Below are 16496 nucleotides of genomic sequence, written 5' to 3' on the forward strand. Positions count from 1 at the left end.
AAAGGAGACGCATAAATATACACAACAATAAATACGTTTAAAAGATGTTTAACCCTCTGAACGTTTTTTGCTCCCGTCACATTTTACTCACCATTTCCTCGTTTTTCACTGCAGTACATATCAATATATAATAAGTCCTGCACATCTACGGAACACAACTCAAATGTCTTGTGTGCAGCATTAAATGCTATGAATTGTGAAAAATATGAAAGAAAAAAAGTGCAAGGTCATTTTCTTTGACAAAACAATGGAAAACAATGGAAAGTATCGATCCAACATGTTTCCAAGTGCACACAAGTGTCCAAGTGTTGCCAATACTGGGAAACAAATGAGGCTCCACGTGCTATTGACATATTTACAAACATATCTTGTCCTCTCCCGTCTGCTCTGTGTTAAGCAGTCGAAGTTTCAGTTTTTGTCAGCTTTGTCAGTTTTGGCCAGCAGAGAATTTGCTGGTTATGACACTTAAAATGACACATGTGGGATGTGTATGTAGAACATGTAGAATATTGTAGAATTTTTTTTTAAATAATATTTTACAATATAATAAATATATAACATAACTTAAGGCTTCAACTTGGGTTCGATAATGTCTGTTTTTACAGCTTTTGACTCTGATAAATGGTTTAATTTTGGCATTTAAAAACAAAGAAACGTGCCTCGCCGGGGTCTCTCGTTGCCTCTTTGTCTCTATCATCTCTTAAATGTTTCTGAAATAGCCTGGATTAAAAAAGGCTTCCCTCAACAAATAAGACGGTTACTTTGAATTTCACACATACACACTCTCTCTCACACACACACACACACACAGAGTGGGTGTGTTTTTTGGCTTGTCCGATGCCCTGGCCTCTCTCCCAGACCCTGGACTGCAACCCGGCCATTACGGCTGCAGCCAAATGGGTCAGACCACTGAATGTGCACTGGTATTGATTTCGCACAACTGACATCACCCGTGTGTGTTTGAATGTGTGTGTTTAAGTAACAGAAGCCAGAAATTGAGTAACCTCGCACACACATACACAAAAGGGTAGCCAGACAGTTTATGTAAACAAGATCTCATGACGCGCTACCCTGCATGTGGCGAGCTTGTATGTGTGTGTGTGTGTGTCTCCCATGACCATTTGCCAGAATCTAAGATTGTCACTGTGTTTGAATTTCCATTGAACACTAAAAAAAACAAGTGGAGACAGGGATAGAAACTCCAGGCTAAACAGCAAAAAGCCTAAAAGCAATGCCACACACACACACACACACACACACACACACACACACACACACACACACACACACACACACACACACACACATCTAAGTCAGTGTTAAAGCAAACACAGCGGTATCACTCCTCAACTGCAGACCCCTTCAGAAGGAGCTTAAAAGGAAAGATTTAAAGGAATGGTGAAGCCTACAACTCTGGTGGAAGAAATGACCGCACACTGCGCCCAATCAGGAGCCTTCAGTGCTGAAAGATATACTTGAGTTCTGAGAGGAAGATAGACAGGCACAATTCCAATTTCAAGTCACGGAACTGTCACCCACACACAACTACACACAAAGAGACCTGAAAATGAAAAACAGACGAGAGACAAGATGACAGATGGAGAGCGAAAAGCGAGTGTAAAAAGTCAGTTAGAAACAAGAAACCCTTGCTTATAAAATCCAAAGAGGAAAATAGGATTATAAAGCTTAAGCATGCTATATGTAACATTTCCATTATGATTCATCATTTCCATACTCACGCCAAGTTATTAATGTATCTATCATTAACAAACTGGACCTAACAGTTACATTGTGCATGGCTTTTGCTGAATTGCTTTAACCGTAGACAGCTCCACAGTGACCTGGATACAAGTCCTGTTCACCCAGACCTACATTGGATATTTAAGCCTATGGCTTGACCGTTGACCTGCACGAAGCAGTTCCATGAAATCTATTGATTGCTGCAGTACATCTCATCTTCTTACAGCAAACTGTGTTAACAAGTTGACTTTAATCTGCAACATCAAACAGATGTATATATATACACACACATCTAAGATTTATACATAGTAACCACATCAACATAATTCAACAGAGAAAAGTGCACACTGGATTATTACCCAGTACCCATTGGGCTGAATAAGTCTCATGATTATCTGGACATTGATGAGAGTGAGTCCATGTCCATACTTACTCAAAACATGAATTGTGTGATTTATATCCAGGAGAAAAAAAAGGGATTACTTTCTTAAAAATAAGAGATCATCTGGCAAACGCAATTACATGTTTATATATACACACACACACCATTGCATACATCTAGATCTTTCTTCTAAATCACACAATAATACCTAGAAATTCAAGGCATTGAATCTCATTTTAATATGAATCTCTTCATAGCGTATCATCGGAGCATCAATTCTATATTCACTCACCAGCCCTGACGTGCACTGCCATAATTATTCATTCTCAAATTCCATGTCAGATTATCTTTCATGAAGTAAAAGATGAAGTTTGCATCGTTCCTTCTCTTTTGTGCTATGTCACAGGTCGGATCCATGTATGATACGTTCATGTTTCAGTTTTTCTTTAATCCATATCAGGAATGCACAGGCTTCGTGCTACGTGTGTATGTTTTTTGGAAGAACACAGCTCGAACACAAAGTGTGTCAGGAGTCAAGGCTGAAATATTCAAAGAGTTGTGCAGTCAGCTCTCTTTCAATGCGTCTATTGAGTCCATGTTTGAAATATGTAACCTTGCAAAGTAGTGCTCCGATGAATGAGAAGTGACATAAAGAGGGAAAGACTGCAGCCAAAGAGAAAAAAACACATCACTCCAGTCTTGAAACTTTTGTGCAGCTAAAAGGAAAGCTTGTTTTCATAGTTTATTAATAAAGCTTGCATTTGCTTTATGAGACATACACCTGACAGCAGTGGCAATATCAGGAACACTGTATCAAATTGACAGATATACAGTTGTAACGACAAAGATTCGTGCACAATTCAAATTAAACATTCCCTCATATGTAGTCTCACCCGTATGAGTCTCAAAGTGAGCCAGAGAGAGAATGAAAGAGAGAGAAATACTCCAAATAAACACCTCTGAGATGTCATGACACCTCGGACATACAGGCGCCCACTCATCGCTATTTTAAAGTTTATCGATGTAGTCACACACACACACACACACATGCATGCACACACACACACGGTCTAGTAATTTGACTTTTTTAAAGGTTATTCAACAAGGTATGCTGAATGAAAGAAGAGAGAGAAGAACAACACGGTGTCGTCGGGACACGCTGCAGCATTGTGAGCCCATTAGGACTCCACACCGTGTCTTACCTCTCTTTGAGGGTGTCCACCACTTTTTTGAAGTCATCGATGCAATACTCTCTCTTCATGTCCATCAGGACGCTGTCTGAGGCCGATTGCACGGGAACATGAAGGAAGGCATAGACGCGCGGGTGATTCAATATCTTAGCCATCTCCTAATGAGCCACAGAGGGGGGAGAGAGAGAGAGAGAGAGAGAGAGAAATAGTGAGATGGGGAGACAGGAACAAAAAACTATATCACAGGAGAGATGATTCTTATCATGGAGAGGAAAGACAATAGGGGTGCACACTGTACATGTGTGGGTTTGTCTACATGTTACATATGGAAGTCTGAGTCTTAACAACTGTTGCTCATTAAAATAAAACGAGTGAAAACAGAACGAGTAAAAGCCATTTTCCTCAATCGCTCAACTGGTTTTGGACACAGAGAGGGACAGTTTAATTGTTAATCTAAAATACAGACTTTCTACGAACAACCTGCATCCTATAGAAGTGCACAGAACGCTCATGAGAAAGCACCACGTTTGATGAACAACAGCATTCTGTAGAAGAGCTGTCCGTTAGCCACGGGAATTTTAAATCTAAAGGGCAGAAATGAAAAGAATTAAACTCTGTCGGTATTTTATGTGACTGATGTTTAGTCAGTGCAAACAGAAAGAAGAGTCTCAGTGATGGCGGCTGGGTTTGAATAAAACGAAGGCTCCATTGACTTTCCTGCCTATTCATGGACGCGTTTCTCTCCTGAGCTTCTACACATTGCCTCGCTCTCGTATTTGCGGTGTCTCTTGTGTTGGAGAGATAAAAGAAAAGCCTCTGAGAATTCATCGTGTGCCCACTGGATCCAAAGTCGAATGAGTGGAGGCTGAACGAGAAGGTGTTCTTTATGTCTGACAAGTCAAGAGCCTTTACTGAAGCATGCAGCTCCACATCTCGGATCAAAAAAGTGAGGTCTATATTAATAAAATAATAATAAAACCTTCCTGGACACTAGATACCTCTCTGTTGTCACAGTGCATGCTGCAGTTTCTATAATACAGAAAGCAGGTCGACTCGTTGACTTTAAGGAAAATTGCTCCATCAGACGTTCACTGTTTTCCAGGAGACGTGTTTTGAAGTTATGAAGTGAAAAAACAAACACTCATCATGATGATGAGATATTACAAATCTGCATTTCCTCCATTTCCATGTGTTTACATATAAAACACTACAGCAAAATTATATGTTTTTCATGCACAGATAATGAAAATCAATAACTTCAGTTTAATCAGAAATGTGCACCATTTAGGTTATTTAATGAATAAGTTATGCATGTGTTGTTGCCAGTTCTTTCATTTCCTCAGTGTAAGAACTGGAGAGACCACAGATGTCAGATCTTTGTGATGGACGTAATCAGGATGCTATCATTACCATGCTAATCACCACCAGAAAGAGAAAGAGAAAAGGAGAGGGGAGGAAGAAATGATTGAATGATTTCCTACAAGAACATGCTGATTGCAGTCCGTCCTCAATTAAGATCTATTGTAGAATGTTCTCTACTTCATACACACGCGAAAGCATATGAATGCATGCACACACACACACACACACACCTCAGTTGCAGTGCACCACAGGGGGTGGCCACTAGAAAATCCAAATTAGAAAGAATTAATTTGGTTTGAAAATGGAGCTTGATTGGGGACAGGAATCAGCTTGCTGCATGTGTGTGTGAGAGAGACAGAAATTGAGTGAAAGAAAAATGGATGTGTTTTTACATGTGTTTTTTTTAAGTTCTTCTACTTTTCTCAGTGTATATGATTTATTGAGTGTACTTTACAATTCTTGAGCAAAGCTTTTTAGAGTCCACAAAACCACAGGTCTGTGTGGTTTTAGCCGTATACTGTAGCTCCCTTTCCTTTTTATTTGCATGCGCATTTTTAAAACATTGATTGAAGTCCAACCTTTTTACCATTGAAACATTGTGCTATAAGCCCTAAAGTGAGCACTTAAAATATGGAAGTCTGCACTTATCATTAACAAAATAGGTGATATTTTATCCTAGTACACAGAGGGTAAAATAAGACCTGGTGTGGTAATACGGTACTCCATCCTTATTATACATACTACCGGCGAGGTCTGATTGATGATAATTATGTGCAATTATGTTACAATATGTAAATTACAATGAGGCCGTACTCAAGGCTTTTGATTCGGCATTCTCTGACCTGCTCAACGAAAAAAAAGTATTTTCACTTTTTCTATTTTCTCAGTGTTATGTTTTGATCCAAAGCTCATTGAGTTTACTTTGCCCTGCCTTCCCTCTATATATCCTTGTCCAGTGTTATCAGAATCAGAATCGTTTATTGCCATTGTATGTTGAACATACAAGGAATTTGACATGCCGGGAGGTGCGTAACATTTAACAACAATCAACAATGCAAAGTACGGTAGAAACAAATTAAATCTACAGAAACGATAAGATAAAGTATATATAATATAAAGTGGAATATAAGATAAAGTGAAATATAAAATAAAGTAAAGTAGAGTCCACACTTTACTTTATCTTATCTTATTATCTATAGCTGTTCCAGTCTCATTAGGTTCACTGACAATGTTGACGCCCCAATGACTGCAGCGGAGCCCACAGATTGTGAGCGTGCAATCATGTGTGTGCGTTGCGAGGGTGAATGGGGTCTCAACAGATGGCATGCTCGTTTGAGTTGCAGGGCACTGCTGATGGCAACTTGGGATTTATCTAAGAGGGGGGGGGACTTTTCATTCACAGAAGCCATTTTGTCTTTATCTCTGACAGAGAGAACCCCGTCCTCCAATGATTAGACAGTACACTGATATCAATCCCTCTCGTCACCGATCCCTGTGGAGTTGAGGCCTTTTCAACGTTTGACTGCTGCTGACAGACAGTTTAGTGAGTCTGAAGTGTGAAAATGATGCTGTGTTGAAGATAGCGCTCCGCAATGCCCGGTGGCAAAAATTAGAGTGCTGCTTTAATGTCGGATTCAACCAGCTTAAACAAATCAATCAGGAATGAGCGTAGGCACTCTTTAAAAAAAATAATGTTTTATCAGCCGTGACAGTGTAAAGCAGTAGAATATTGTTTCTCGCTATCTTTGCCACTTTCTCCTTCCCTTCACGGGCTCCTCTCTCTCCCATTCACACAAACAGACAATCTCTTCATCGCTGACTGATGGGCTCAGATAAACACATAAAGCAGAAAGGACATATTAACTGGCTTAGCTCAAAGGATCCAATATCTACCCTCTAGAATCAGATATGGCTGAAAAAAACATATGTGGAAAGAGCGAGAGAGAGAACGAGAGCAGATGAAGATGGTTTGGCTCCAAGCAGCCTCAATGATGAATAGCACCCTTTCACTCCCTTCTTAATTGCTCTGCAATATTCCGTATGATGATTTGGTCCATTTGTCTCTGCTCTGTCATTCCTTTCCATCAGTTACTACTGACTCACAGAAAAGCAGGTGTTGTAGGTGGACTGTGGATAAAAAAATAAAAATACAAATTGTGACCGACCCCCTCTAAACTGCTGATTGGTCTGGATGAGGATTTCTCTGTTTGTGTTGCTAATAACTGCCTATACATGTGTTGTGGTGCCTCTGGAAATGCCAATATTAAAACAGTTCTGTACTTATTCTATGTGGTGCAAAAAAGACAAAATGAAGTCTAGTAGTAATGATCGTTGGGGAATGATTGTTTCACTTGATATTTGTGATGTTTTGACATTTGAAAATGTTTTGAAGTTGCAGCTTCATGGCGTGCATCACTTCCAATTAGCTTAAAGAGAAATAACTTCTAAAGTGGTGCGCTGTCAACACTGGTTTATGGCACATACTTTAACCTACCCTTATATAAGTGCATTACAACAACACACACAAACACAGATGGATTCCCAAAGGTGCAAACCCGCAGACAGAAAGGATTACAGTCAAGCCAACATTTGAGGCAAACTCAGAATAAGTAGCACCTAACTGCATTCACACAAACACACACACACACACAGAGACATATACACAAACATACAGAGTATTAGCATGGTTCACCCAGGGGAGTCTGGAGTGAAAATGATTCTACAAGCCGTTCCCAGGACAATAAGTCAGGTCCCTGTGTGCGCCACACAGTCAGTGAGAAGAGTGTTCAGCAGCAGATAGACAAACTGAGCTCCCAATGGCATTAAACACTTCAAACACTGCAGGCTAAACTCGATTTTCCCTGTAGGGTATAACGGGTCCCGCACACAGTGCAAATGGTATCTATGCATTGCACAGTAAAGGGGGAATTAAGTGCACATGTAGCATTTGAATGTCACTGTATTGTGCTGTGTGTATCATCTGACTGTTGTCAGCTAGAGAGAAATACATACCGTGTATATATATATATATATGTATATATCTATATATATATATGTATAGATAGCATGTTTCCTGCAGCTGTGGGTTGCATTAACAGATTGCGGATAATTCGGTTTACTCCATTGCCATTATTGCCGTCTTCATTTTTTCTCCCATCAAAAAAATAAAAAAAGCTACAACAAAGATCTTTTTTTGAATAGGCAGCCAGCATATACATTTCCATCTTTCAGAAGTTAGAATTTACCCCAATAATGTAATGTAATGTAATGTAGTGCAGTAAGTCAGGACTCGCAATTTAGACTAGAGGGACATCAGAACAGCTTTACTACGAGCATCCATTTGGTGCTGGGTCCCTCACAGAATGCTACATTAGGCCTCTAATGTGAAGAGGCTCCCCAAGGCTTCATTAAAATGAAAATGGTCCGAGAGGGTGTGTCTAAGAGTGTGCCCGTACAGCTGTGCTTGTGTGCACATCTGAGTGTGAAGGTGAGAGATTGTGTGTGTGTGTGTGTGTGTGTGTGTGTGTGTGTGTGTGCGCGTGTGTGTGTGAATGCTTGGATCTTGGCTATGAAAAATATCAGCCGGCACAGAGGATGGAGTTTTCGCTTCGTTCCGGGTATTTGGTAGTTTATCAACCTTCCCGAGGTCTGGTGCGGCTTCATCGAACTGAGAACAGTCACACATCTCTCACTGTCTCTGGGAATTTAATGACCAAATGGGGGGGAAAAAATGAAATGAAAAGCTAAAAACAACCAAAGAAGATGTGAAAATGAATTACAGATGCTGTCCAGTGATCATTTTGTGATTCAGTAAAATTACACTTTAAGTTTGCTTAAAATTTTCTTTGCAGTCAGATGAAAACCAACTGATGAGAACCAAGGATAAATGCACATTCTGTGTCATTAAAGTCCTATTTTGGATTTAAGCATTATGAATACATATAGCTGAAAGAAATGTTACGTCAAATCACTCTTTGCTTGCAACACTTCCGCATCAAACGGAGCTAACTGTGGAGAGATCTGCAGTTCCTCTCGTCAAACTGAAATGAGCTCCGTGGACGATGGTTAATGGACAACTGCTGTTTCATTCATCGCAGCCTGACTGATTGCTGTGTATGAGGAGGCTACTTTCACACCTCATTTACTCAGTCTGCTAGCATGCTAGATTCAATCACACACACACACCTTAAGCAGTAAGATGACCCATGATGCAGTGTTGACAGCAGCTTAGCTATCTATTGACAGATGGATTGACGCACGGACGAGCAGACAGATGGATAGACAGAGACGGATGATAAAAAAAAAATGCTGAGCTTACAAATATGAAGTCTAAGGAGAAAAAATGGAAAACAGAAAGGTAACATTGTTAGAGACATTTTTACTTGCAGCTACTCAAGTGAAAATGTCCACATGACGGCACGATGCAATCAACTAAAATGTCAGAGACAAGTGGCCCGTGAGAAGCGATTGTGCCTTTCACTGCTCCAATCAGCAAATGGTGCTATGAGGCTGTCAAGAACAACCGGCTGCACATAGCAGGAAACCGTGTGTTCTTGGGTGACAGAGGAAGTGCAAAAGTGTTGATCGGAGTGAATGTGTGAGAGAGAGGGTGATCTTCCAGAGGGAAGTGGAGCTTCAATCACAGCCATTCAGTGTGATGCCATTTCATAAGCGCCGGTGTTAGTCCAAAGAATAGACGGCAGGATGTAATTTGGCCTTCACTTGAGATGAAGGATGAATCTACTTCAAAGATTTGGCATTAATCATACCGTTGTTATTGCTGTGATTGCCACCACCGTGAGAGGAGCTCAAAGGTGGGGGAAGAGGAACAAATTAAAGCCGTGACTAGAAGAATATGGCAAATTACAGAAAAGAAAGAACTGGAAGGAGAAAGGAGAGTAAAAGCAATGATCAGAGGGGAAAAAAACTAATGAGAGTTGAGACTCAAGGAAGAGTAAGACGGAAACTTTTAAAGAATTTGAAAAGATTCATTTTTTTTCTCTGACAAGTTCCTCTGTTAAGTGTTCACAATCATTCTCTAAGTATATAGAAAGTTACAGTGAGGAGGACTAGAGAGAGAGATGGGAGAGTGTTTGTGGAGAGGGGCTGGCGGGGGGGGGGGGGGAGTGGAAAGAGAGAAGAGCATTAAAGGGTAAGCGGGGGACAAGAGCCACAAATGACAATGATAAGTTAAAGAAGAGCACTCTTATCTTTCCTTATGTAGGTTAATTGACTGAGGAATTAAGGCAAAAGAGATATAATTCAATTCAATGCATGGACATTAACAATGAAAGGGCTGGTAGCATATGAAATGATTCTTAACACACACACACACACACACACACACACACACACACACACACACACACACACACACACACACACACACACACACACAGATATATATATACACAGACCAAGTTACACTGTAGTGTGCCGTCCTAGTATATTTCTAATTATCAGTTAATTGTTATTCTCTATCATTAGGAGGGTGGTTTTTTAATTGTAATGTAGCCAAGCAGAAAGCCTACCTATACATGTGGGGGACAATTAGCCACCTCCATTAACCCCTGGTTAATTACAACCTCCATTGCTGCTTCCCACAGCACTTTCCCGCTCCTTTTCAGCCCTCATCGCTATCCCCGGGCCTTCATCCCCATTTATGCCCTCATTTCAATCATCTATTATCTCCAATCTTCCTTGATTGTTCGATCCAGAAGTACATCTGTTGGGAACTTCACTGGCTTCTTTTTTGTTTTTTTTAAGTTTCGTTGTAGTTTTCTAGGTTACCATCCTCATATTTCAGCCCACTACAGTATGTCCTCCCCTCCTCTATTCCTTCCAAACATTCTTTTTCCTGGGGATGACACTGGAATGCTAATAGGCGTGCAACACTGCAGTAATGTGTGGTTCAAAATGTGTTGATAAATAAACCAGAAACATCCCTAAATTCTATTTGCATCACTTTAACCTAAAATCTCCCGATTTCAATTACACTCCATTCATCCTCTCACGTTGCCACTTTAAATGAACAAATCCAGAGCGCTGCTGCTGAGGTAGGAGGCAACAAATACGCACATGATGGTGATTCTTATGAAAGGTTAATGTCTGGTTATTACCAAAACCCCAGTGCAGTTCCATACACTTCACTACTAAATAATAGAGTTCTATAGACTTAAAAAATATAATTACAAAATAAAAGTTTCAGTTTAACCCGTCGCATGCAATTTATATTCCTCTCTTTCAGTATCCAAGCTTAACCAGTATGTGACACCTTTGGACACCAATGTGAGAGCGTGTTAAAAACTTATTTTTTCACTGTGCACAAATCACATTTTTCAAACAAAATTCACGGACAAAAAACTGACTTTCTCTTCATTTCGTGCAAGGTGTACACTATAAAACGCAGATCGGCAGAGATCTTTTCCAGACGTGGTTTGTGTGCGAGTAATTGCAGAATTGCGGCAGTGTATGGTTGATTGCGTGCACCGCAATGTCTCAGGGAGACATCAATTCAAATTTAGAAAGTGTACAATATGTCGCCATTTCCTCGGGGACCGAGTTCGTGCAAGGTGTACACTATAAAACGCAGATCGGCAGAGATCTTTTCCAGACGTGGTTTGTGTGCGAGTAATTGCAGAATTGCGGCAGTGTATGGTTGATTGCGTGCAGCGTAATGTCTCAGGGAGACATCAATTATTGTTTCAATGTATGTTTTAAATCTCCTTTACTTTTTACGACTGAATTTAATTTCTTACACTGTTTCTTTAATTGTTTTTAAATCTCCTTTTCTTTTGCCTTATGTTTTGATGCTTTTAATGGTTTTATGTGAAGCACTTTGAATTACCTTGTTGTTGAAATGTGCTATACAAATAAACTTGCCTTGCCTTGCCTTGCCTTCAAAATGACCTCGTATGTGGCTGCTTGGATTTGAATGTTTGGTTCGGTTGAAACCCTGAGGTACATCACGACACTACACGAAGCTGCTCACTTTGGACAAGAGCAACATTTTAAGTTACAACAAACAATACGTTTCATTACAAACATGCGGTCATAAAGGGTCCTGCTTTCAGTGCAATGTGTCGGCCCAAAATAAAGATAACAATTAATAACGAAGAATGTCATTTAAATGATAGAAAAATGCATGTATGACAGACAGACATACTCCACTCTCTCACAGAGCGGGGCAGAAATAAAGAGAGAGAGAGAGAAGGGATAACAATGTCCATTGTTCCATTAGGGAAGACAATAATTACTGATAAAATGAGGTTGCTAAAGAGGACACAATGGTCCGTAATTGACTCATTAGGGAGAGAAGAGAATGAACCTCACTAATGAATGGAGTATGAGCGTTGCAGCTAAACTGCTTGGTAAGCAAAACAGAAAGGCATTTAGTTTTATTAAATCTAGGCAAAGCAATATTATCTGTTCACAGAAAGGGATAGTACAATAGTACAAGAGACTACAGGGACACAGACTAAACAATGAAAAGGAAACACTCAGGAGTGCCTAAGAGTTCCATCAGTGATGTATCATTATCTTGCACGGTGCTTCTGGGTGAACCGGGTGACGGTGTACACTGTGCGTACCTCCAGGTGTTCCAGGATATAGGGTGGGTTGGTCATACCCAGCCTCAGCATGGCTCCTTCAGGAATCTCCTCCACCAACCTCCACAGCAACGTGGGCAGGTCTGTCCCGATGTCTCTCCCATAAGCTCCTGTGTCTTCACTGGTCAGCCAGATCTCACACACTCCCTCTGGAAGCAGACAAGGATTCAACATGCTGAACAGCTCATTCGCATTCTGGTTTCCAAAATTCAAACTTTGGAGATTGAAGATCTGTAGAATTATCGCATTAATGGACCGCAGTTTTGCAAATCTTATTTGCCAATTAATATGACATTGTGTTGCTGTCGATAATCAGTTGAAGATTCCTCATACAGTATGCTTTCCCCAAAAATACTACATCTTTTTATTTTACAGCTTTGATTTTGAAGCAACACATATACTAAGAGGTCTCAGCTGGGCTCCAGCCCCGGCTTACAGATGACGATGAAGACTTATGAATGCTAGTTTCTGGTAGCAAGCAGCACACTGGTAGTTAGCAGTAGGAAATAGTCACAGTCACACAAACTTAACTCTCCATAAAGGTTCAACACATACTTTAAACCAAGCAATCGTATCATTTCAAAAATAATGCATGCAGAACAGAAATGTCTTATTATTGTGAGTGGTCTATACACAGGACAATACGGAAGAGGGGCATTATTGACTCTTACCACAGCTATCTACATATAACTCATATATGCAAAACACTTAAAGTGAACCATGCTTATCTCATCCCAAACAGACTGCCTGAGCCAGAGTTCTCTCTCCACTGCAGCTAATCCTAAAACGTCATACCAGGCCATGTATTGTTTCAAGAGGATTTTAACCAATTCAACGAAACAGGATAACAACTCTCCTAAAGTATGCAAGTCTCCCTTTGTCACAAATTGATCAAACTAGAGCTACGTTTTAGAAGGTTCAACACTCCCGGGTAGATCGCAGCATTAAGGCCTCCAAACCGCTCCATTGTCAGAGGTGACCGCTCTGTCGCTGTTACAGTTCCTTTGGACCACACAAACCGCTACAAACTGTAATCATTTATATTTCAGTTTAAGCTCTTATAAAACTTAACTTGTATCTTGTATAAAGCCATATTTACACAGCTCTTTTATTTATTCCTCTAACGTTATAAAGTAATCTTTTCTTTTTCCTGATAATGACCCCGGATTTCTTTCAGGTTCCAGCTCCTATCAGAACACTCTAAACATATTCCCAGTCTCATCCCTGAGGATGGAGCGATCAATATGGGATATTGTATCATGTTTTTACCTCCCCCGCCATCACGGCCGCTTCTCTCAAGAATTATCATTTCCTTACCTTTAGGAGTCTCTTGTTGTCATGGCCCAAATACCCAAAGGCTTTGGCAGGACCCGGCTCATGACAAGTCACTGACTAGTATTAAAAATACCGGTCCTTCAAAGGTGCAGTGTGAAGGTCACATACAGCAAGAGGGGGGCGATCCACCGGCTTCATGCTAAATTAGAGCAACGCTCGCTGCTCGAGCTTAATGATCAAACTCTCATTTGGCTGTAGGTCTGGAAATGGTTGAGTGTCTGCTTAAGCTATGTGTTACGACATGTCACATCAGGCATCCGCACCGGCACAAGCTGAACTACAGACAGACGCATACATGCACGGAGACAACCACATGGCCTTCATTACCGTTAGCTGTGCAGAGACGGACAGAAAGATGCATGTGGTCATTCAGAGAGTAAAGATGGTGTTTGGCTAATTGGACAGTGTGTGTGTGTGAGTGTGAGAGAGAATACAACTGTGTTTTAAAGGCATGCATGGGCCGAATAGATTAAAGATGATCACAGTGTAATTGTCCAGAGTCAAAGAGTTTCCAAAGCTCATCATCATTGACATTAGGATGCACTGATGATTTCTGGAGCCATTAAAAACATCCATCAATCACACGTGATCAGAGCTGGAGACTAACACACACTATACCAGAACGCATTCAGGATAGTATTTTCATTTGCTTCGGTATGCAGCTAATCAACAGCATAGTCCACCTTGCTCCAATACTAAGGAATGGCCTTGTCAACTCAATGTTCTTTATCATTTATTAGCTCACTCAATGCATTTTGACTTACAGTGTAGGCTCTGTTTCAGCTTCACTGGAGGTCAAGCTCTATGCAGAGACATGTTATCATCAGCTGCCATTGATGTATCATGAAAGTGTGTCTCTGCTTAGCAACATTTACATCATGGCTGACGTTTCTTATATTTTTAGCCTGAAGGAGGGTGGTGACAGCCGATTCCCAGGGCAGCTAATGTCAGCATGTTTGGACTGAATGATACCGATACCGCTGCCAAGGTCTAACCCTTGCTTGCATCATCGGCGTCCCAGGAGTTAATGTATTCCTACACCCACTGTACCAGCAGCATCACTTTCTCTGTCACATCTCTGTCCTGCAATAATATTGGCCAATTGGTCTCTGAATACAAGGCCAGACCTGCATCAAATTGGCATCGGAACCAAATCGGTTCCTTCCAAAAACAACATTCCTGTGATTCCACGCACATAATGCTGCCAACCTAGCAAGCTTGTGTGATGTCTGCTATGAAACGCATCTTGCAATTCCTGTGTTAATTATGTGTCGAACGGGTGATGCTTTGGAAAAAGTCTCAGGTGTTTACTCAAGGCCACCATCATGCGTAGATCTCCAGATAAACTCAATAACCTGCCCAGTAATTTGCCCCTTTGGCCTGCTTCTCTGTCCCTTTTGTATGAGGTGTGCCAATGGTGTTATTGTTGGCCAGAGAGAGAGAGAGAGGAGAGAGAAGGTGGCCCTTTCATCAGGAAACGCCAGCTTGCTCCTCTCTTCTCTATCTGCTCTGATACACACTACACAGATGCTTCCTCTGGTTCTGCTGTGTGCACAGTAGAGAGACAGGTCACAGCGGTGCGAGATTACTACAAAAATAACCTCATCGCCACAGGAGTATAACACAGAGAGACATGTTTAAATCTGATGATTGCTTTCATTATTGTGCTGTAAATTGGAAGAATAGCCAGAATGAAGGTCTTTTAATCGACATAGAAAGCCAAACGGTGGAGCAAACACCGTATTATAAAAACCTAATATTTTCAATGTGGGATTCTTTTTAATTCAAGGTTGTCCAGTAAATAGGGAGAATGTGGCCTGCAAAAAACATGTACGAGGTTAAGAGGTGCAGTTCTGGACCCGTCCCTGACCTCTGATGTCTAACCGAGACTTAAGGAGAATTTCAACACATCATCCGGACATTGATAATGTGTTGTGACTGCTAGGTGAAATGTTTAAAGTTGATTCCCTTGAAAAAACACTGGCAAGTTTCCACTCTGCTTGTGTTCAGATAACAAACCCTTCCCCTAAACCGATTTTCCATGTCACCTTATGATGAAGTTTGATGTCGGAGCAGTTGTAAACAAGGGTGGAGAGCGGGGATACTTTCCCTAAAAGCTATTAACATTCACTGAACCCTGACACAGCAGTGCGAACACAGCACAGGGGAGAAGTGTACCAAACGGCAGATGGAAAGAGGGCAGGACAGGAAGACATTAATGATGAATATAAAAAGAAAAAAGAGTGGAACCTGCGTAGCTTGTGGTATGAGCCTTTAGGGGTGGGACTATAGATAGGTAAGGAGGTGGGGGGGCTGTATTTGTCTTTGTCACAGAACACCACCACGGGCATGTCTGACAAGTGCCATACACATATCAAACAACCACTCCAACTCTCTGCCAAATATTTGTTTATGTGTGCGCCCATGGGTTGAACTGAACAGACACAGTTCTGAGTGTGGTTTCTTTGCCTGCCTACAAGATGAATCCAGGTCGATGAACGCTTTCATGTGTGTTCTTCATTTTCTTGTTCGCGTTCATAAGTCAATAAGAAAAAAAGTAGAAAGCAAACAAAGAACCCAAAAAACTCAATAAGTAAATGAAAAGGAAAGAAAAGTGGTGGCTTTAGTGTGCGTTGGTTGTGTCCACTAATCCAGTTTAGATTGACCAATTTGGAATTAACAAAATTACTTTTGATGACTTCAAAATGCAATTACATGTTCATCCGTCGTTTAGTTAAAAAATGTTAGTTTGCATGCATTCATTCATCATCGCTGGTATGACATCGTTTCCCGGTTGACTGTGACCTGCAGTGCTTGATGTCATACACTAGCGTATACAGTGGCGGACTTCTATATGTCATTATACTGTTTACACAGATA

The 16496-nt window shown here is 40.9% G+C and overlaps 1 protein-coding gene across 2 annotated transcripts in view; it reads right to left on the bottom strand.

Moving 5' to 3' along the window:
* cdkal1 (CDK5 regulatory subunit associated protein 1-like 1) overlaps positions 1-16496 on the bottom strand; it is a 203175-nt gene that overhangs the window by 87881 nt on the left and 98798 nt on the right. For both annotated transcript variants that reach the window (XM_079275747.1, XM_079275748.1), the window contains exons 9-10: positions 12264-12430; positions 3325-3470 (exon numbers count right to left, since the gene is read on the bottom strand). In XM_079275747.1, coding sequence (XP_079131873.1) covers positions 3325-3470; positions 12264-12430 — 313 coding nt within the window. The remainder of the gene's footprint in view (positions 1-3324; positions 3471-12263; positions 12431-16496) is intronic.

Source organism: Melanostigma gelatinosum (assembly GCF_949748355.1).
Source record: "Melanostigma gelatinosum genome assembly, chromosome: 9".
NCBI lineage: Eukaryota > Metazoa > Chordata > Actinopteri > Perciformes > Zoarcidae > Melanostigma > Melanostigma gelatinosum.